The 24,077-nt window shown below is 36.4% G+C and overlaps 1 protein-coding gene across 1 annotated transcript in view; it reads left to right on the top strand.

The window, feature by feature from the left end:
• Nucleotides 1-46: 46 nt before the first annotated feature.
• LOC114351827 (uncharacterized) overlaps nucleotides 47-24,077 on the top strand; it is a 34,261-nt gene continuing 10,230 nt past the window's right edge. The window contains exon 1 of the mRNA XM_028303163.1: nucleotides 47-419. Coding sequence (XP_028158964.1) covers nucleotides 213-419 — 207 coding nt within the window. The 5' untranslated portion in view covers nucleotides 47-212. The remainder of the gene's footprint in view (nucleotides 420-24,077) is intronic.

Below are 24,077 nucleotides of genomic sequence, written 5' to 3'. Positions count from 1 at the left end.
AGTTATCGATCAAACAAGACAGCTAGCACAGTCTGTCAGACAGCTGTCAGGGCACTCACGGCGCAGGTGGGCCAGTCCGATTAGTCGCTCGAGCCGTAACGGTCGCATCGCGCACCGGCGCGGGCGCTTTGATACGTTACGTTTCAAAAATCGAACTTCATCAATGAACTTGTGCTTTTTATGATGAATTATGTTACGACACTAAAATTACAATGTTCATGCAATCACATGACGCGACGCCCGGTGCCTTGGAGGAGGAGTTCAGTAGGCCGGTGGAGTCCATCATGAGGATCGAGGACTTCAAGAGCAACTTCGCCAGGAGGCTGTCCAATCGATACACCACCAAGTCTCCTGTGGCCACTCCAAGAACGGACACCGCTTTAAAGCTACGACCAGATAAATCTAATTCAAACGACAACGTAAGTATTTTGTCTTCCTTTTTTGTTGTTAGATACTTTTTTCGTGTGACCAGTAGTGATAGTAAAAGACCGGACCGTGTCATTTGAGTTTTTGTGTAAGTACCCTACATGTAATTTATGGTAAACATTCTCAGTGAAAGTGCTCCTCATTGGTCATCCGAATTGCAGTAGCGGTATAATAATTAATGGTAACAATAACCATATCTCAGAGTCATGTGTTATTTTGTCAGTGTTAATGCGTGGCTTCGGATTTGGCCTTAATTAAATAATAACTGCACAAACGCTGTTATCGTAACAAACTAAACTACTTGAAATGAAAGTGTCTTTCTAAATTGCGTTAGAAGATATTTGTAATTGCAAACAATGTTAAAACATTTAGGTAATCTTGATTGAAAATAGCATCTATGTTTTAATTGAATTTATTACTTTGTTATTGTCACTACACAAGTAAAATTACGACAAGTTCAATTTGGAATAAATGTAGGTAAGTAGGTAAGTACAATGAATTTTGTTTTTTAATCAAGAATGTTCTAAATTACCTACAAAACTAGCCATTTTATCTTTTATTTTTTCGTTTTCTTTTTGGTATAATAGTATAATAATAGTTCATTCTCCGTTGGCAGATTACTTATCTGGCAATCATGTTCTCAATTTTCACTAGGTGTTATCATTGATACACTCATTGCATTAAGGGACACCCGCAGGAACGTTCACAGATCGTCTTCAAACTGTGATAGTGGTTAAAAATCTAAACTTCATTTCAGAACATTAAAACAAACTCCTCAGAGTCTCCAAATATTATAATCACTTAATAAGATATGTTGTTTTAGAACTCATCGTTTTCTATATCACGCAACGATAATTCTGTTGCAGGTTCAAACATAATTTCGTTCCAAGGTCAGATTATACAGGGTGTCCCAAAAACAATGGATAACCTTGTAACTATCGATAACCCTCAGTGTAGTCTATCTAATATAAAATTATGACCAGGTAAACATATCACGGTTTTCGAGGCTTTTAAGTTTTTTTTTGTATCTTTAGAAAATTGACACCTGTGATTGCGATGCGAGATTACGAATTTTTTCCTTTTCTTCTTTTTCATTTTTTTATACTTTGAAACTAGTTTGTTGAATTTCATGAGAAAAAATAATCACAGATGGCAATTTTCAGAAAATAATTAAATCTGTGATATTTTTACTAAGGTCAAAATGTTGATATTATAGAGATCTTGAGGAAGCCTATCGATAGTTGTAAGGTTTTGTGACACCCTGTATTTTACGGTTGTGATCCTGGTTAGTCATGATTCTCAGGCTGAGTTGCACCATCTTACTTTGACTGTAACAAACATCAAAAATCTGTCAAACTCCATATTAAAAGCACCGTTTATTGTTAAAATTGCGGTTAAAGTAAGACGGTGCAACTCAGCCTTAGAGGTTGGCATGTAGTGAAGTTATGTTCAAAAGTTTACTAAAGATTGATCGACAATAATAATAATCTTTCTCATCTTAACATGACAGAATAACAAAAGTCTCTATTTATTTTTCGTTCGTTCGTTCTTTTCAGCCAAATGACGTCCACTGCTGGACAAAGGCCTCCCCAAAGGTTTTCCACAATTCTTACTAAGTTCAAAACCAAAGCTTTGAACGACGGTGAAGCTGTATATTCTAGCCAAACAAGACTTTCAGCGGTAAGAACGACAGTAAAAAAGAATCCCATGAAATAGTATCAAATCGTCTTGCATTTAATATAAAAGGATGGGAACAGCTGGCTACAGTCTGGAATGATTTTTTCATACCCTGAGAACTTTTTTAACCAAGGGTTAGTACTTAAATGGCGATACAAAAGTTATTCGGTCAAGGATAACCGGTACAACGGTCTGCGATAAAGCTACTGTAGCATCTTCGAAAAAAAAAAGATTTCTCCCTTTCAATCGCATACGCAGATTTAAATGATACATGTGAACAGTTTAGCCAGCCATTGTTTATTCAGACAATACTCATGTCCTATTGTTTTAAAACGTGCAAAAAACTGTTTTACGTGATTATGGAAATGAAGTTTAAGCCTAACGTACTCGTTATGTAAGTTTTACTGACCGCTGAGTTTTCGCAGAAACCTTCCCTAGACAGACAGTTAATTTGCAAGGCAATTATAGTGGTCAGCAGGCATAACCTGAGCTTTGCTGAATACGAATTAGGGATGGCGAATCGTTCTAAAACGGCAATTCTAAAAATTGACTTTTACAATATAAAGTTCCAAAGTATGTATTATTTTAACCATTTGAGCCATTGCTTTCTTTATCAGCTTTTAATATTATGAAGAAAGAAACAATCCTCCATCAATTTTATTTCATCAAGACAAAGGATTTTTTTGTTGTTACTGTTATGCCATTATCAACAAAAAAAACGAATCACTATTATACATATTACTGAGTGCCAGAATCCAATAACGTGATTGATCATTTGGTAAAAATCGATTGAAAAATAGTATTTTTGTCGCGAATAATCGATTCTTCATTTGATATCAGATCGCCATCCCTATATGAATTACGTATTTTAAACTTTGCTATACGCGAATCAAAATATTCAAACCACCTTCGGCGATAGAGCGTGCTCTACCGCGCCTCGGGCTGTACAATTGTGTGGGTAAATGGCTGCTTGAAAGCACGTTATACAATAAAATTATACATGAAATTTCTTCAACCGTGAGATGTGGGGTGAGCCTAGTGTTTGAGTTTATGTTTGCGAAGATTCTGACATGGTATTTTTTTTTCACAGAATCATTTTTGACCTCATTACTAATGTATTAATATCTATACTCATGTTTAACGGTAACACTCGTAAATAGGCGAAGACCTTCTTGGCATTGAATCCTGAGACCCCCTTTTAACTGTTCCTTTGGGGCTTTGAGGTGGATTTAAGCTTTTATAGAGACAAAGAACAACATAACTCATTTTTCATTAAGGGACAAAAAAAATGTCTGTAGCAATTCATCGAGCAATTACTGGACGCAGGAACAGCAACTATGACACTTTTTCTTATTAATCATTAAATTGCATGAAATTACGTCAATTACAGTTTAATAAATTGTGAGCATATAATATACAGGGTGACAGGGATACACCACATATTCCTTGAAAGGGTTAATAGACTACGTTGAGTATCCCAATTTCCCTGTATACTACATAATTTGTGTCTTATTTTTTAGCTATCTTTGTCAATTATATCGGCTCCTATTTCTACGAAAAACGTGTAAAATAATTCTTCTACGTCCTCATCTATCTTCTGGGTTCTTACAGATAACATTACAACCAGTTTTGTACGAGCCTGCAATGTCCAAACTCCGCATTATAATGTTTTTATCAAATAGAGAAAAAATGCACATTTTTTTATTCCTTTACGAACAAAAAAGGCAAAGAGCCTTTCATGTACCTTCTTTTTCAGCTCTCAGCATACTCTTTTAAATTGGTTATGTCGCGGATTATTAACTAGCAAAAAGTTGCTAAGCGACTCATGTCAATTACCCTTGATTATGTTATTATCTCGATGGCATAAACATAATGGCGCAAATGGCTTAATTATTTGGTAAAATTAATTAAAACAGAAAGTCGATAGTTTCTACCATATAAAATTGGTTTAATGAAGCTATAGAATAGAAACAAAAAACGGTGTGACCTGACACAACAGAATTTCTAACGATTATAATTTCTATCAGCAAAAACATAAGAACAATTTTATATTAATTAATCACTCGTCTATTAGAATTTCTATTATGATATTTTTTTGGCAGAACAAGTATCAGCAGGTTTTCTATGAGCCACATGTAACAGCTGAAGACAAAAGGCAGCTAGTCGATATTACATGGATTTTAGACAAGAATTCCATACATTTGTCGTCTAATGTCGATAAGATTATATCGTGGCACACAACCTAGGACAAATAGAAAAAATATATCTATCCACCATTACTTATAATCAGATAATATGCTGAAATTACAACTGGTGGTGTGCTTGGCCATAAAGGCACTACTTTATTACTGTTTTGCGTTATTAATTTAACTTTTCCTCGTAAACTTTTTCACAATAACACATAATATTTATACAAAAAATAGTTTAATTATCGCGTGCCCCTTCCGTAGCGTTCGTGATTGCCACTGTAGCATAATTAGTTAATTCCTATTCCGTAATTTAGTCAACATTCACCTATGATGCCTTTTGTTTACAAATTGTTCTATTTTGATGCGATAGGTCTGTTTGAAACCTGTAAGAACTAAGCAAAAAATAAAATAATACGATCTACTTGCCCATCTAAGAGCTGATAGGCAAAAGGAAGACTAACATTTTATAAAAGACCACCAGTTTATTTTCTATATTTTTCTATAACTACCCAAGCTATTTGCGTTTGCTTTGAGTTCTTATCAACATAATTTTAATGTTACTGCGACTTTAGATTTATAGGTATAACTTATTTACAAACCTTTTAGGCAAAACTATCAATATTGACTAGGTACCTAGGTACCTACATAAAAATTGTCATAAAACTCATTACAGGACTTTGCAAAAACAACCGAACATATGAAACAAGAACGTGGTAACGTGTGTATAACTATGCTCGAAACCGCTGATTTTCTATTGCGTATTAGATTGCAGGGTAGACAGAGCATAGTCAATGGAGATTTGCAACAGGCGGCGTGTTGCAAACAAAGGCTCAACAACCATACAAACATATTCATATACTTTGCACTCTAATTTGTGTAACACAGGAAGCAATTCAGGCGGATGATCAATAAATAAATCTAGACAGATGCCAAGACTTGTATCCTGTACCACAAGGATGAAAATACTTATATTCTACACACAAAGGATATCTAATAATGAATACCTTATCTTTCATACATTTTGAGAAAAGAAGTAAGGTCATTTATGGGAAGCTCTAAGGCTCTACCTAAACTTTCCTCATCAAACTCGAAAACTGTTGTTTCATTTCATTATCTACATTCGCACAGCATAAAAACCAATAATTTAGCTCTTGGGAACAGACGCGAATAACAATGAAATACGAAAAGAACAGCTAAGGGCATGGCTTTCGCGTGTCACGGGGCCCGTAATTATTGTCTCGGGTGGACAACAGTTTGTTTCTGAATATACGAAGGATCATCTTGAGGATCATTGATATTACTTACAGTTTAGGCTATCAATGAACAGGCCATTAGAGTAGGCGCACACCGTTGATTTTTAGTTGGCCGATAGTTGTGCCCGATTTTAATTTGTATGAAGAATCGGCCAAATCGAATCAGCGTAGTGTGCGCACTCCCATACATGCCCATACTGATCAACTGCCCGACTAAACTATCGGCCGACGAAATATCAACGGTGTACGCCTACTCTTAGCGCTAACATAAATTTCGTTCGGTCGAAAGGAAATTGGTCGAAAGGAAATGAACCTCAAAAGAGAACAAGAAACAATGCATCATGGACGACTTATGCCCCTTGCCTCGACACCATCCGGCAGTAGTGGCTGTAGGCAGACAATCCAGTGCAGATATGTTACAATATTATGTTACAATGAAACTCATAAAGCTCTGTAGAACTAGAAGCTTTTCTTATAAATAAACTTGAAAAAATCGAATTGCCTAAGGTGGGAATCAAAATTTTTCTTTAGTCGTCCGACCGTGGGCCAAATTAAAAGTGGGGCTAGTCGTCGGATACATTACTACACGATAGAAAAAAGATTTCCGCGAAAATGGCCACGAATCAGTTTTTGCCATAAATGAATGAAAAGAGAAAAGAAATGATGAATCATGTGAACTACATGAACGCCTGGAATATAAATGAACAATAGAATGAAGTAAGAAAATTCGTTACTGATTGACCACCTCTGGCGCGACCTCGTCTAGCACCACTGGCTGGGTTACAATGGTCGGGCAGGTTGCCGCGGAAATGGCACCAGCGCCCATTGTGCACCTGCGCTGATATGAAAGGATGATAACGCTATATTGTTCCCGGCCTATCTCCTTGGCGCCATTACAGTGTGAGAAACAAGAGATATATCATCGATTATTACTGCCACACTCATTACACTGACGGTTGGTTTCTAACGCGGAAGATTTTCCATTTTAACCGACTTCAAAAAGAAAGAGGGTTTTAATTAAGTTCACAAGTCCATCATTTATAAACATTAAAAACTTCTTTACAGGATTCCATCCAAGTCCACTTTGACCCACTCCAAAAATATGTATTAATCTTGGTTTATAAATGACCAAGTTTTATATCTCTACTTTTTAGAGCACTTTTAAGAGTAGGTTTTAATTTTGTTTAACAACTTAGGTTTATTTACCAGTATGTGTGTGTAATTATGTAGTAGTTATATGTTGTAATGCAGATATTTTATTTTTTTTATAAACATAGGTATCTATTATGACACAGTCAGAACTGGTTTTCACAGCAACATTTGCATGTAGGTACCTACATAGCAGACTCCTAATTTATAAACGGGGAAGATCAAATCAAGGCTATATTTTTTGCCCAATTATGATTGATTAACATTATATAAATACGATTTACTTGTATTGATCGGTAGTTTGGGCTGATATTGATCGTTACTATAGAACAAAGGATACATCTCAAATTAGTGCAAGGTTTATGCTACCTATATGCAACGAAGTGAACACTTTTTATAACTAAAGCTTTTAAGCAAGCATCATCTGAATTAGTAAACTCTACATTGTCATAATGTAAATATTATCCTATCTTTTATTTATGTTTCGTTTGACACAACTAAAGGTGATTTAAGTATTAGATCAGATCCATAAATATTGTTTTAAGAGCAGTTCTTCGATTCTTCTCCGTCTTCTGACGTAACCATTAGCAAATCAGAGAGGCGTGAAAGCCATTAAAATCAAATAGTACCCCTCTTGAGCTTAACAGCGTAGTAGGTAATACGAGTATACAAATACGTAGGTATAAATATGTTTTGACTGTAAAGCAATGTCGAAACAATAAAGAAGATACACAGTTCAAACGAATACGAATGCCGCAATGTTTGGCCGGTGAACGTGACAAACATGCTGATTCGAAGCCTTATCACTGCGGACAAGGCAATAAACTCCATTCAGTATTGTATTTTGTACCTTCATTTCTTTGGATTCGTTATTGTAACTTTTAATTTCTTTATGTAAGCCAAGGCTGACGTCATACTAACCACGCCATGTTCATAGAACTGTGAATCCGTATGAGACATGCTTAATGCTTGCAAAGGCTCGAAATTTAAATAAAACCACTGATGAATTATTTTGTGAATCTAAATTATTTCCTTCAAAAACAATCAAAAAGAAAGAAAAGTATTTAGGAACGGTGATTTTTTCTTTGATTTTTCCGACATGTGCAGTTTTTGCAGCTGTAATGAGCTACATAATGGGCTAACTGAGTTGTTTATAATAATGTAGAAAATAAATTATGTGTATGTAACTTACATCATGAAATCTTATGTAAACGGGCGTTCGTAATATCTATATATATAAAAGAAAGTCGTGTTAGTTACTCCACTTATAACTCAAGAATGGCTGAACCGATTTAGCTGAAAATTGTCAGGGAGGTAGTTTAGAGCCAGGAGAAGGACATAGGATACTTTTTATTGCCATTAAAAAGTCTGCTTATTTATTGCCATTAAGGCGGAACAAAGTTCGCCGGGTCAGCTAGTTTTATATAAATGCATAATATAATATACGAGATGCTGAAAATAAATTTTAATCTGTCTTTCATTTATCATTATTTTGTTAGAGTTACTGAAACATTCATTTACTAGCATTGAACAACTGAACACTTAACATTTTTAGGTAAGTATTATGTATTATCTTTAACGTTCAGACAAAATAACGTCAGTAATTTTTCCACACTTACCTATTTCCTGCTTGTACTATTCGTCAATTTGTATCTCGAATGGCGTCGTAATCATTCCGTTACAGCACGATGTCAACGATCGGCGTCATTAGGTGCTATTAATTGTGGTGCAATTTCCACATATTTGCTTCGAGTTTTAGAGTTTATATTTGCTAAATTGCAGGAAACAGCGCAAAAACTTTCCCAGTTTAATAACAGGTTATGTAAGGTCCGGGAGTGAAATGTCGCCGAGTTCACGAGGGTTGCACGCAGGGCTGCCCTCTGTGGAAACACGTCCACATCTTATCTAATAATATTAGTAAGGTAAAACATTCATCATCGTCATCATTTCAGCCATAGGATGTCCACTGCTGAACAGGTCTCCCCCAATGGTTTTCATAATGACCGGTTGGCAGCGGCCTGCATCCAGCGCTTTCCTATACTACCTTTATGTAAAACATTACTGTAAGTATTTTTCATCACACAAAAAGCAGGTTTTTCCACAAAACAGATCCGCACGCGGTCATCCGCACGTGTATTTCGCTTCAGCATGGAAGGCCTTTATAGTTTGTCAAAAGGCACGTGATTTTGTAAATAACACCGGTACATACTTCCCTGAACACTATATGACATTATTTTTCAAATAATAGCTAAATTTTTAAGTTTCTACGCGAGTCAAAGCTACTTTTAAAGTCATAAATACGAGTAAATAGGTACGCACATTAAAATTATTGTCTTAGGCTGGGTTGCATTAACTTACTTTAACTTTGACAAACGTCAAAAATATGTAAAACGCCATACAAAAAGCACAGGTTATTGTTAAAGTTACGTTCAAAGTAAGTTGGTGCAACTCAGCCTTAGAATTCGTGAACACTTAAGTAAGAACTGTTGGTAATTATTTTAATAATGGTCATATTATACCAGTTATACTCACTTTTTATAAACATAGCGTTACTACGCTTGTGAATCGTATTTACCGTAAATTTTATGCAGAAATACAACTGTTACTTCTTTACTATTTGCCAGCCCTGAGAGTAGAGCTAGCAGGTTTGCAGGTTGTAGGGTAGATGCGAGCGTTGATACCGACCTTTGCGTTACAATTAACTGTCTTCTAACGCCAAGCACTATTATTAAGATATTTACTGGCAATTCTATAATTATTATGTCTATTTATTCCATTAACGAACATTAAATAAACAAGGGCACTATTACTAACGGTAATTGAAGAGTGCATTTCTTATAAAAATTAATCTATAATATAAAAATGAATCGCATAACTCAACAACGCCTGGACCAATTTTACCAATTCTTTTTTTAAATATCCGTTGAAGTCCAAGGATGGTTTTTACGGCGAGAAAAAATCGAATAATTTCCAGGAAAACCTTAAAAACAGCCCAAGAAAAACCATACAAACGTTTTCTGACTAAAATGTAGAGTCAATTTGAAATTTATTGCTGTTTAATAAAGTTCATATTAGTTGTCTAAGCAATGTACCTATGTGTGTTCCTAACGTCAAAGAGTGAATAATTTTGTTAAAATACTTACTTATATGTATGTATACCCGTGCGAAGCCGGGGCGGGTCGCTAATTTAGCATAAAAAGGCATAGAGTTCCAGCTTTTTGTGATAACATAAGGTCGCAGCCCTTTTTTTCCAAATCATAGGACTAAATTGGTAACGTTTAATAGAAATACTTGCATATTATCAGACCAGTAATTCTTGCAAAACTAGTAAGCGACAATGACGATTAGTAAGTGTATATTTAACATTATTTTTATGCAAATGGTGTCCTAAATTTGATAAAATACAAATTCCGACTTCCTATCTCATAGCTTGTATTAGTCTATTGATTGTAGCTAATAGTGCGGTTGTATAATTACAATAAATAGTATTGGGTTATATTATTTACATTATCGATACTATCTACAGTTACTCGTATGTAAGTAGTAACCAAGCCATGCCTGGCTGTCGCTCTTGACATAATAAGTGCTTTCAAGCCGGGTCGAGAATCCCAAATAGGCAACATGGCTGATCTTATTAATTTGGCTCCCTTGATACTGTTCAAAGTGCATCTACCATTCATGGAAACTTGCACGAATAGTGAGCATGCAGTTTTTAATAAGTACGTCATGTAGCTGTAGGTATGTCGTTCGTTTTCAAACCCAATTTAAGCTTTCCTCTTGAATTTTGCTGAAAAAGTCATTAAAAAGCTTTGGAGAATTGAATTGACCAAATTAATTGTAAGCTATCATTTCCCACAGAAAGTAGCCTGAGCAAATATTAATAATGGACCAATATTATACCCCATCACACTACCACAGTAGGTAGTAACTATTCATAGTCTTGTTTATCAAAGCGATGCAAAAGTAGGCGTAATTTCTTCGTTGCGAATGATACAAGAGATATTCATACCGTTCTACTGAGCCAGAAACTGTGAAAATCGTGCTCGATGATTGATGTAATTATTAACTACCTGACTGCACTGTCGATTTGGTTTATATCGATGTTGTCGGCTGTTAACATCCATTTTGCAAGTCAAAAAGGCCGACTTACTTTGACATCGAATAGCTTACGAATTAAGTTATACGCGAATATACTAGTTGTTAGGTTAATTTATTGCATGGCCTCCTGGATTTTTGTTCAATAAATTGTGTCAAAGTGGCGGCCAAGTAAGTAGGTTAAAATTTACACGATTGCGCCAGAAGGAGGGTAGTTTGATATAAAATATTCATATTACTTGCATATGATGTGTATCCAGTTAGTCATACTTTATTGCGTGGCGTGGATTGTAACTATTAATTGAATTAAATTAGAGTGGCAGTGTCAACGCCTCAATTAATTAATTAGTAAAGTTACAACAAATGTAGTGTTTGTTGGTATTTATTTTACCCATTTTGTGCTTAATTGGACGATTTTGACCCGCGAGTTTAATAAAACAAAGTTTTCATTGCGATCAAACGGTTTTTATATGAAACAAATTTATTAACAATTAACTTAATTAAAACTGAAATAACAGAATATAAAAAAGGAGAAATACCTATTAGAGCACGTTCAAAAAGTTGCTTGTTCTAACACAACGCTATTCATATCTGGGGAATTAACAAAAAAGTAAAAAGACCGGTGATATCCGTAGCGAATCGTGGAGTTGATACAAAGGTAGAGAAATCGGCGACAACCGATACCGGGCCCTTGACCCTGCTACCCCATTGCGAGTTCGCGAAAATCAATACGCCCTTGAAAGACAGCCTCAGTAAGGCCACTTCTTCGTGTCCCCGTGACAATCCAAGGTAGTACCGATACTTTGATCGGCATTTAAGACCGCGTACTATTATCCAGTTTTGAATAGTGTACCTACCTACCACCATGTGAATTAAATAAATATTTTTTCGGGTAAATCTGAATATAAAAAATATTGCGATTTTATTATGTATTGCGCACCATCACCTTCATTTTGACGCAAAGCACACAAATAGATAAAATTTGCTGGCACTCATTCTTTCTACTTTTAATCAGGTTTAGGATGGAGGATGGAGGACATAATTCGGTTTTCTTTATGATATAGTTCAGAAGCAGTGAGTTGTCAAACGCAATTCTTTCAGCCTTAATTAGCAACATGATCATTGTCTCATTACAAAAATAAATACTCCATTTTACTGTTTCTAGATAGTATCATACTCGATGCTGCATAATGAAACAGTTCATTTTCGCACGAAAAAAACTTCACGTCTACAGGGTGGAAACGATAAGTGATCTCACTCGATTATTTCTAAACTATACAAGATATCGAAAAACTGGTTACAGATTCTGAAAGTGCTTCACAAACGGTTCCAATAATAGGTTACAGAATAAACTGGAACTATCCCAAAATTCAATGTTTCCAGCTTCCATACTAAATGTATTGCGATGACACAATATTAGAAGTGTAATTTATTTTTTGTTAAATAATAAACTTAAAAAGTCCGTTAAATAAACTTGTAACTTGCATCTTATTTAAAATTATTTGTGAAATACATTACTTTTAGGTTTTACTTGCTATAAAATTATCAAGAGATGAGTGCAATGACTGTGATAGTACAAAATGTACGGAAGACGGAAACATTGAATTTTAGGATAGATCCAGTTTATTCTGCAACTTGATATTGATACCGTTGGAAAGAGCTCGTGAAGCACTTTTAGGAACAGTAACCAGTTTTTCGATATCTTCTGTAGTTTTTAAAATTATGTAACTTTACCAAATGTATGGAAGCTGGAAACATTGAATTTTCGGATAGTTACAGATTATTCTGAAACCTATTATTAGCATCGTTTGAAAGAGCTCGTGAAGCACTTTCAGGATCAGTAACCAGTTTTTCGATATCTTGTATAGTTTAGAAATAATCGGGTGAGATCACTTATCGTTTCCACCCTGTATAGAGTCTTTAGACTAAGAACATAAAACAACACATGCATTGAACCCGGCTTCGACCGCTAGGTCTATCAATGCATAGACATGTTAAAGGTGTAGCGTGACGTGTCAGGCATGCTTAGTGATGTGCGACACGTCGAATTGATAAGGATCGATGAAATTTGCTGAGTAACTACTCGAATCGACTATAATTTAAGAAACTACTAATTTTGTAAATAAAGAGAATGAAAGTTGTTTTTAGGTGTCTGTTTCAGAAGTTTAAAACTTTAAGAAGTACTCAAATGATCTTAAAAATGACTTTTATGAATTAAAAATTTGAATCGAAAATGTCTTATGTGGTTATAAATTTACAAGTACCAAAGTTTATTAATAAATTGTTAACGGCAAGATATTTTTGTAACCTCTCAAAGAAGACCTTACGATATTGGTAAAAGGTCCACTTAGATTGAGTGTGGGTTCATTTTTTTGTAACATTTATCCTGATGATCTTAATTATATCCCTGGTGGTCCCCGAAATGTCTTTGGTAGTTCTCATCACAAAAAGTGGTGTATTCCGTTACGAATGGTCTAATTGTTCAATGCTTGTATTGCAGTTCCTTTGTGTTCTAGAACTGCACCTTTTTTGATGTGACCTTACTACAAGACACACGTTAATCGAACGTGTACTCGATTTACAAGGAACATCACTGCGCCTGCTCTCGTTTCCACCATCCCACACGCGAGTGCATCCATTGTTTGTTGATAATACAATTAATTATCCGGTAACACCGTTACAGTCTTACTCAGTGTCATGACCGTTAGCTATTTTCACCCTTTTCGAAATGTCATGGTCTGGTACATTCGGACCAAATTTACAATGAATTGACGAGCGCAGAGGCTAGTTAGTGCTATTATGAAACGTTTTAATTATCATTGAATACCTAGAGATTGTACAAATAGTACTTTATTCTTTATCAATACATTAAAACACTGTTACGGCTGCGTTGCCTTTAGTTACAAAAAAGATTTCTATTTACCACATTCATCGACAAAAACAATCTAAAATTGACCTAGGACTCCAAGTTGAGTGAACGATTCAAAGAGCACTAAAAAACTAAAAGGGATGTCAACTCTGACTTTGTTTCCAAAAGCCTATCTTCTTATTACAGACTAGCTTTCCGCCCGCGGCTTCGCCAGTGTGGAATTTTTCGTTATTTTATACATATAATCTATAACACTCAGCAATAATGTGGCTTTCTATTGGTGAAAGAATTTTTAAAATCGGTTCAGTAGATCCCGAGATTACCCCTTACAATTTAACAAATATACAAACACAAACTTTACCTCTTTATGATATTAGTATAGATTATGGGCTTAGTCATCTACTCGTAGTAATTAAAATATCACATCACCGCGTACCAGGTCAAATGCTTTTCCAGTCGCGATGATGTTTGATAGCGATCAGAAACCCCGGTAACTATGATTTATTAGGCAGGTATACAATTATGGCTCTTTCGTGATTCAAATTACTGACTAGCACTTAAGATCAGTGCGTGTGAAACGACGTTTTAGTGCAGATTTTAATTTCATACTCCGCCGATCAAGGTCATTGGCCACATTACGTCAGCGAACTACTGTACGTACTTAACCTTACCGGTTGGTTCTGTAAATATTTTTTTCGACTATCACACCAATTACCTAGCCTCTAAATTAGCAGAGTTTGAACTATGGTACAACCTAACGAATAGAAATTCATAAACAGATTATTTTAACAAAGCCGTGACCCCAGATATGAATAGGTAGGACATGAGCTCAATGTCATTTTCCTCCGGTGGGATTAAAACACCTTATACCTTATGTAAGGAAATAAGGTGTTCACAATATTATTTCTATCCAGTTTATATTATGTTATGATGACATTGAACCTTGGTTCTTTTTGTACTATATGATTGAGCAGGAAAATGTATTGAAATGCATACCCACCGGTCCGGGGGTTCCGGTGGGTTATGTGGGGCTCTCCCTGCCAGACCTTACTTTAACCGTAACGGTGTATTTTGTATGAAGATTGACAGACTTTTGACGTTTATTATAGTTAAAGTAAGATGGTGCAACCCAGCCTAAGTGTGCTGCTCCAGTTTTACTTGTCTCACTCAGAGTTACACACCCTGAATAAGATCGTAATAATGTTTTTTTCTAGCCAATGTGTGGTTTGAAAATTTGCATGAACACAAACAGTTCACTGTCAATACTTATCAGTTTCAGTATTATGTAAAGTTATTGTAAGATATGCCAAACTAGGTCTTGTTAAAATTCAAATGTCAGACACTTGACTGAAATACCTACTCTATGCTCAAAACGAAGATTGCAAAACATGTGAGATTACGTGCAAAAGTATTGAAACTTACTGCAGTTTGCATTGTCAGCTGTTAGGTATTTTTGTTTATCGACCGGCATGGTTCTTCAATTATTGTATTTTATTATTTACTTAAATGGTCATTTTCTGCAACTGGTCTTAAGTTATGTAGTAGATAAAATCAATAGGCGTTAGCACATCAGTTAAACATTATTTCACATTGTTAAGTAGGTACGAATATACAATTAAAGTAGTTTTATACTCTGATGCGATGCGATACCGACTTTCAATATTGTAAAGTGATAGATAGTGTTATTGGTTTGTTTATGCAATATAATAAGGTACTGTAGAATTAAAAAAAAAAATTGTAAGTTAAAAAAATAGTGTATGTAACAACCAGTTACAGACATTGTAAAAAAAAGCTAAAATATTAAACTAAGTTACTTTATAAAATAACGAAAAAGTTAGTCCCATAATTAAAAGCTTTGATACAATTTATTGTATTTTCTCGTTAAACGGGACCATTGCGCTAATATTACTAGAAATATTTCAGAGTTGCCGACTAAGGCACATCTCTATTCGTGTCATATCAGACTGCCGGCCGAGTCTGACCAAAAAGTTTATGAATGAAAAATATTTAAAGCGTAACAATTATTAGATCGCCAACCGGAAAGTGATCTGCGCGCGCGCAATGGACCATAGACAACAACAAAGCCTTAGCAAAAGGTGCAGTTAAACTTTAGAATGCATGCAATACTGGACGCATAGGCATTTGGTGATATTTTTTCGATTACACTCCTTTCATTTTATTATTTGGAAAGTAACCTACTTAAAATAAGTATTTGAAGAAATTGTCTCAGTTCATGAGATAAGCTATTCCAGATCCAGACAATACTAACATTTTAGGGTAATTAGGGTTTTTCAATGTAACATTTGTAAATGGATGCTCTGTTTTAATCTAAAATGTATTAAACTACAGTGTAAACTCTTCATAACGACGCTCAAGGGACTGAGCATATTTTGACATATAGAGAGTAGTTGTTATAAAGAGTGACATGGTAGAGCGGATAGATAATAAGGCAAACCAACAAAGTCAAGAAATTGTGACGAGTGACGTTATAGAGAGTTTACACTGTATTTGCATTATACTTTCAGTAACGTAGGTAACTCAATCTTAAAACTTTCCGGATAGACGCCTAAGAATTTAATTAGAAACAGATTAATTTATCATAAAAAAGGGTTTTTGAAATGGTTGAATGGTGCAAATTAATTCATGATTATGCTTATTATATTTTGCCGGAGGCTGGTTTCATAATAGCTACACTTAATCAGTTTGCATAGTGCAAGCACTGCGATTGAAACGCGATGTTTTGCTTCTCAATTACCATATAAACCAGTCACTTGGCAGAGTATGGGTGATTCACAACTGCTTATGAATATATTCACACTATGGTACCTATAAAATACCTTATTTAAGAATGAATTGTCTCAAACGCGACATACGCGAGTTGTTCTCAGTTGGATCCACGAAAGTTTATAATCTTAAAATCGATTCATTTTCAGTGGTATTGATTTATTTTTCTAGATTAGTCAGAAAAACGGTTCACTGTGGTTACTCTAGCTTAGTACCTTTTATGACCATATTTTTATTGTTTTGGGTTTTTAACGATTAACTACTAGGGTCATTAAAGTGTGGAGTAAGGCTTTGTGGGGATCCATAGAGTCTGTAGTCTGTGTATCTTGTCTGTCTTTCGAAATAAAGAATGACGTTTTTCTATGAACAATGTCTTTTGATCTTAGGCCCGCCATACACGGACAGATTGAAGCAGCTAGTATCCGACAGCTTCAAGCTGCGACTGCATAGCAAGCAAATTTGAGCCCAAAGTCCGGAAATTAGGTTGCGGAGTAGACCCATAGTTTATGTCATCATCATCATCATCATCATCATTTCAGCCATAGGACGTCCACTGCTGAACATAGCCCTCCCCCAATGCTTTCCACGTTGATATATTGGTAGCGGCCTGCGTCCAGCGCTTCCCTGCTACATATACGATGTCGTCGGTTCACCTTGTAGGTGGACGTCCCACGCTGCGCTTTCCGGTACGCGGCCTCCATTCCAGAACCTTGCTGCCCCATCGGCCGTCAGTTCTGCGTACTATGTGCCCTGCCTATTGCCACTTCAGCTTGCTAATCCGTCGGGCTATATCAGCGACTTTAGTTCGTTTACGGATTTCCTCATTTCTGATTCGATCTCTCGTACTTATTCCTTTTACTTAGGGATCGTTAAATTCACGCACCACTTTAAAATTGCGTGTAGCACCAGAATAGGCCTTCTCATGCACGATCGACTCACTCCACGTTTTTGCCATTGGATGTATGTATCCATTAATTTACGACAGGATGTGCGTTTCCCCTACTTCTCGTTTCGCTGAGCTCGCTGTGGTAAGGCCGACAGCACTTGTCCTTTAGGAGCTTTGTAGATACATATTAAGCGGTTCCACTCCGATGGTCTCGGTTAATGCTGCGAGGACGCATGCGGTATCGATTTTGTATAGTAGTTCTTCTTTGTGTTCTACCTACTCGTACAAGCGAATATGTCGATGTTATTATGTCACTGAGAGCCCAAGTGAACAAACGCAAAAACAAATATCAAACCTAATGGGCAGGGCAGCAATTCTTTGAATTATTTTATATTTGCTCTGGAAATAATTCAAATTATGAAACGGTTGAAGCTTGAAACCTACATGTGACTAGTCTAAAATCAAGTTTTGATCGAGGCTTACCAATTTCGATAAATATTATCGATTCGGTACATCACTATGTGTAACCTTAGAAACACATGTTTACTTGTAAGTATCAGGATCCGGGCCATGAGTCACAGGGCCATGGATGCCGATAAAAGTACATGAATTTTTACCTCAAAGAACAGAATTTATTGTTTCGAATATGAAAAGTACCTACGGGTTCTTGCAATAGTTGATCGATTATTCAGTCAGAAGTTTTTTCAGAAATAATTCTGGAATATTTCCCATTCAGAAGCAAGTTTTTACTTATCATACAACAAAGTTATATTTTATGATACAAAACTACTTAAAATCAAATCGTGAGAACCCGGCTTAAGTTCAGGTTAGAACAATTCGATACCACTTAACTGGTATCGATGGCGCTGCTTACTAGGCTGATACTGCAATAAAGACATCATTTTGATCCAAATCTTGGAAGAAATCATCAATTTACTACTTAAATAAAGTTCGTTATTTCATTTATAATTCATGTTTGATTATAACTGATATAGCACTCTGCTTTAGATTACTGTGCAAAAGCATACACTTGCAACTGCTTTTACCTGCTTTTACTCACGGATGGTGCTTTAATGAACAGTTAAGTCTACTGGCAATCGAACAGAGGGAGTTAAAATAGCCACGAAAGAGCTCCTCATATATCATGCGGTCCTGGTACTTTTTAGGCATTTCCCACCACTTGTTGCGGGCTGAACATGCGCAGTAGCGTCCAAACCACGTGGCGGCAACTTAATCCTTTTGCGAGGTGGTTTCTGATTGGTCGATGTCGAGCTAAGGGAGCGCTACGTCATCAGTATCCATAACTTGACGTGAGGCGTTTATTGATTTGTGAGTGGCAGGGCGGGGGGAGGCAGGGGAAAGGGTGGAATCAGATCGCCGCACAGAGGGTTGAAACAGCTTTCATTAACTCAAAGCTTAGCCATACGTGTCTTTTATAGGTTCCATCATCTGGCTAATTCTATGGTGTATTACTTTTTAATTTTCAATTTCTATATCTTAGCCAATGAAAATAACAATTGGCCAAAAAATCAACAAAATTTCATAATTCACAAAAGGCAAAAAAATCACCAAAATATTGGTTATTTTCTTTAGCTAGGATAATTGAAAATTAAAGAGTAATACACCATAGAACCAGCCAGATGATGGAAAGGCTTTGAGTTGATGAAACTTAACACCTTTGCTGCGGCAGTAACTTTCTAATACTTTCCATTCCTTCGGTACAAGGTCAGTAAACCTGGTATTAAAACTTACATTGTGGCGGCACAAGGCTTAAAGACCTTGTAATATTTAAGATATATTAATTTTATTTTTGGCTTCATGTTAATAGATATTGTGTTTTTTTTCTTTGAATATTAATAATAATGCATTTATTGACATACACCTGAAGGCGTTCGTGAATAACTTGTTTAGTATAAAAATTATAGCTATATTCAAAATACAAGGCTTATGCACCCTGTGCCGCACTGAAGTAGGGAAGTCTGGTGGGTATTCTAGGGATGTGAAATACAAATATCGATAGTTTAAATTAAGTTTTAATAAAAATTTAAAAAAGTAACAAACAAGGATGTTTTAATAATTTAGTCTAAATATTATACAAATAAGACATACGTGCATAAATACTTAAATAAGCTATATTTAAAGAAAACATATTATTTATTTTGTTTGTTTCTCTTGACGCCATGTCGACATGTGCGTTTCTTACGAATGCGAGGCAACACTGGCTGCACGAAGCTAGCGTGGGGTGCGGTACCAGGTGCGCAGAGTACAAGGTGCTTCGACCCGGTTTCGCATTGTGAAGACATTTTATTACTTCCGTGCGGTACCAGGTCTAAAAACCTGGTATTAAGGTAGATACATCATTGGATTCTATTTTAAGAATACATCATAGATATATATTCATCACTTTCCTACACCGGACCCAATTGAAGTTATGCCTTTCGCACGACAAGGAAGACTATAATTTTCTTAGCCGCACGGTAAGCGAGACGTACACAAGGTCTATAGACCTGGTTTCGCACTCAACGTGTTAAAGGAGATGGTTTGATGCTTTTATTTTTTCTAAATAAGAGAGTGTTTAATATTGATTCATGAATACTGGAAATACTTAAACCCCATTTTTTACAGAAGTTTTACTTTTTTTTATTTTAAAGTAGAAAGATACCGGAGGGATACGGTTTTAAATTGTCACCAGTGCTGCAGTGTGGAGTCTTGCTATTTTAATTTGAAGTGGAACGCAAAAGTTTAAAATCTTATTTTTTTACTTTATCCTGGAGCACTTTGGCATGGAATCATTGACGGTCCAACCGCGTCTGCGAGTTTAAGTGGTATAAGCAGCTTTTTTAGACTATGTTTTAAAAGCTGGCTGTGTAATTTGGGTATTTATTTATTTATTTATTTATATTAGGAAGACCAGGGTTTACATAATTGATTAGTATGTCATCCTTTATTGAAAAATAAATGAACAAAGAATAATAATCCTCTATGCTTCTCATGTACCAGCTTTGATTCACTGTGCGGCAGCATATGCGGCGTCGATCAATACCCTCGCTTAAAACCATCGCGGTACTGTGTGTGTGTCATGCATGGAACATGGAACACAAACTGATGATTAACAATTTAGTTCCCTAACTTTCAGCTAGAGGGCGGTTGCAAATCGCCAAAAGAGCTCTTCTAGTTCCATGCGGTCCTGGTACTTTTTGGGCATTTTCCACCACCTCTCGCAGTTTGCACATGCGCAATTGTATCCAAACCACGTGTCTTTACTTTTTGTCGATCCCTGATTGGTCAATAGGTGGCAACGCGAATGAGCGTCATGACGTCAACCGGTAACTATGGTTTTGTACTTAGGTTGTGATAGTGAGCCGTAGTGAGCTATCAGTATCAGTCAATCAGAAAACGCTAAATGTGACAATCAAGTTACTCCACGTGGTTTAGTAACACACTAGTGAAAAGCTTGTAAACTTCATTGTTCAAGAACTCACTCGTGTGATTTTGAATAAGCTTAAAACAGTCAAATTAGGTAATCATTTCAAGATGCAAGGATTATTAAATTCTAATTTCATAGAATTAAAACTATACCGTTTATAAAAAAGAGTAGCATTAAACGACATAACTTATGAAACGAATGTTGAATAATAAATAATAGATAATAAAGACATACAAAATGTGTCGATTAACTTCTATAAATGTATACTGGCCCTAATGGAACTCATTGGTTTTGAAATAGATGCTTTGATTTACAAGGAAGTTTCTTAACCACCCGCTAGAGGGTGCTATTGCGTAAACAAAAGAACTCCTCGGTTTCATGTGGTCCTGGTAATTTTGGGCATTTTCCACCAGTTTTCGGACATGCGCATTGAGTCTAACCATGCAGCGTCTGTTTATCGTTTTCTGATTGGTCATTGCTAGGCAACGGGAGCGGAGGGTGTAATCTGTTTACCGGTATCTATGGGACAGTATATTTTGAGTAAGTAGCATTTTAACTCGACAGTTTCCTTGAAAATTACTTCCTACCTAGGTACATGCCGAAGGGGCCCGCGGAACAATAGGCTAGTTGCCTAAAAAATTTTTTTTAGTCCGTAATGTTTAATATCAAAAAATATTGGACACATATAATTTTATTTGTCAATCTAACAAATAATTACATAGTTATGGTGCGTTGAAGTTGCGCATGACGTCACAACGTGCGGCATTTTAAAGCAAGCGGTGACGTCACGGGCCTCTTCTTATGAACTTTGGGGCGCTATATCTCTATAAATTTTCATTAGTTTGAAAAAGTGAAAAATACGTGTAAAGTATTTTTTGATAAGTTAACTGACGGACTAATTAAAACTCTTGCTTTTTGACCCAGGCAACATCCCCATTGGTCTTTTTCACCAAATGACTATTTCGTGTGGGGTAGTATAGCTTTTACGATCGTATTTTTCCCAATAAACCCCAAGGTCTGTTGTTGTAGTGTATTGAAGCTTACCGAGATTTTAGAGGTTATCGTTTCAGTCGTTTTGTATGATGTATACTTATTATTATTCTGTGGTATTACTGATTATTTGATAAATTATGACAACAGATTTGCCAGCTGTTGATCGGATTAGAATCGAACTACTCATACCATTTTTCACCCCTTCCACTCTAGTTGCCACGTGGTTTGGTCACAACTGCGCATGATGAGTAGTCCGCAACAGGTGGGAATGCCTAAAAAGTACCAGGACGACATGAAATTCGAAGAGCTCTGACGATAGAGCTCTTCAAATCTAGGCAATGGCCTTTTTTTTTTTCGCTGGAAAATGCTTTGCGCATACCTACCGGCAGTAGGTTATGTGGGACTCCCCCCGATTGGGGCATACCCACTAAAAACCAGCGGCGTTCTCGGGAGCCATGAGTTCGGGGCCACGGGTCAGCGCCATCAGCACACATCCACGGCCCTTCACTGACTAGACCGACACACGGTCTCACCCGATCTGGAGAGGGCATAATGCCCCTGCCTCCAGCGCCGAAGGAGGGTATCCTCCGGCTTGTCCCGATGATGCGTAGAACGCATTACACACCATCGTGCCTCTTAGTGGGAAGCGGACGCCCCCGCGTCCGCGACCCGAGGCACAGGGAGGGGCATATGCAGGAGGTGGCGGTTCCTCCTGCGCCCAGTGCTATTTTAACTCCCTCTAGCCCAGTGGTTCTTAACCTTTAAGTCATGAGGGACCATTTTACCAAATTTCTGTCTTGTCAGGGACCACCTCATAATCGGTCAAAACCAGTTTGACTGCAAAATCAGTTAAAAGTGGTTGTGGTTAAATCAGTTAAAGGTGTGCAAGTGCACATCGTGGACCACTTGGAATGCCTCCAGGGACCACCAGTGGTCCGCGGACCACCTGTTAAGAGCCACTGCTCTAGCCACTGACCTATGGACTTCGTTATCAAAGATGCAACAATTCGTGGATTGATAGCGGTTGCAACACTTGCAACTAGGTATTTTATTTCAATGATAATTTAAAAGCAATGTGCACTAATGCGCAGTGTGGTTATATCGTTATATTACTGTTTGTTTGATTAATTATGACTACAGATTTGCCAGCTATAGATCGGATATGAACCGAATTACTCATACCATTTTTCACCCCTTCCACTCTAGTTGCCACGTGGTTTGGTCACAACTGCGCATGATGAGTAGTCCGCAACAGGTGGGAATGCCTAAAAAGTACCAGGACGACATGAAATTCGAAGAGCTCTGACGATAGAGCTATTCGAATCTAGGCAATGGCCATTTTAACTCCCTCTAGCCAATGACCTATGGACTTCGTTATCAAAGAAGCGACAATTCGTGGATTGATAGCAGTTGCAACACTTGTTACGATTTTATTTCAATGATAATTTAAAAGCCATGTGCAGTGTGGTTATATCGTTATAATAAGTCTATAATAGGCTTGTATCATCAAAGATATAAAGTGATATCAACGTCAAAGGAACATACAGGTTGTCCAATAAATTCATTCCCAAGGTTCACCTTGTTTACTACACTACACACTCGTGTGAAGTGTATTTCGATGGTTCTACTTATTTATTTTAATGTACTTTTTTGTTTCTTATAAAATGTTAAAAACATATCGGCGTCTATGCTTGTTCACACACACAAATCAAACCCCTAATCAACAGAAAGTGTCCTTACCATCGGGTAGAGGGTGCTAAATCACTAAAACGACTTCTCCAATCTCGGCGTCTCTAATAATTTTCAGGAGATTTCTACCATCTTCCGCATACCTAAGTTCAGCAAAGCATTGTGTTCAAGCAACGTGATAGCTTAAGTCTATTTGTTTCGTATCTTCTGTATTACTTGATACAGGTCTATAGCTTTCAATCATAAATTAATTGCACGGATGTAGTTTTTTAATGTTCCTAGGATAAGTTATTGACAAAAACGTCACGGCGCCACATATAGTCTCCCATAGTTTTGATGAGCCTGCTGCTAGGTTTTACTAGAGTTTATTATTTTAGCATTTAGTTAATGGTTAGATCGCAAGTAACAAGAAGCATATACACGGCGATTCAATGACAGGAGATAATGGAAACATTGTTAATGATCAATGAAGATCTAAGAAAACCAGCCATCGGTATTACCAGATGTCTGTCTGTAAATCATTGCATTCACATGATACAAGAAATGACTGTCAATTGATAGCTACATAAGATAAGATTTGATGATTCAAAAAGATATTTACTGAGCCAGATAACTGACTGTTAAAGTAATAATAATAACG

Source organism: Ostrinia furnacalis, unplaced genomic scaffold (genome assembly GCF_004193835.3).
Source record: "Ostrinia furnacalis isolate ACB-3 unplaced genomic scaffold, ASM419383v2 OfSCF1198, whole genome shotgun sequence".
Taxonomy (NCBI): domain Eukaryota; kingdom Metazoa; phylum Arthropoda; class Insecta; order Lepidoptera; family Crambidae; genus Ostrinia; species Ostrinia furnacalis.
The sequence above is the reverse complement of the archived record's forward strand: the minus strand, read 5'-3'. Positions and strand labels throughout refer to the sequence as shown.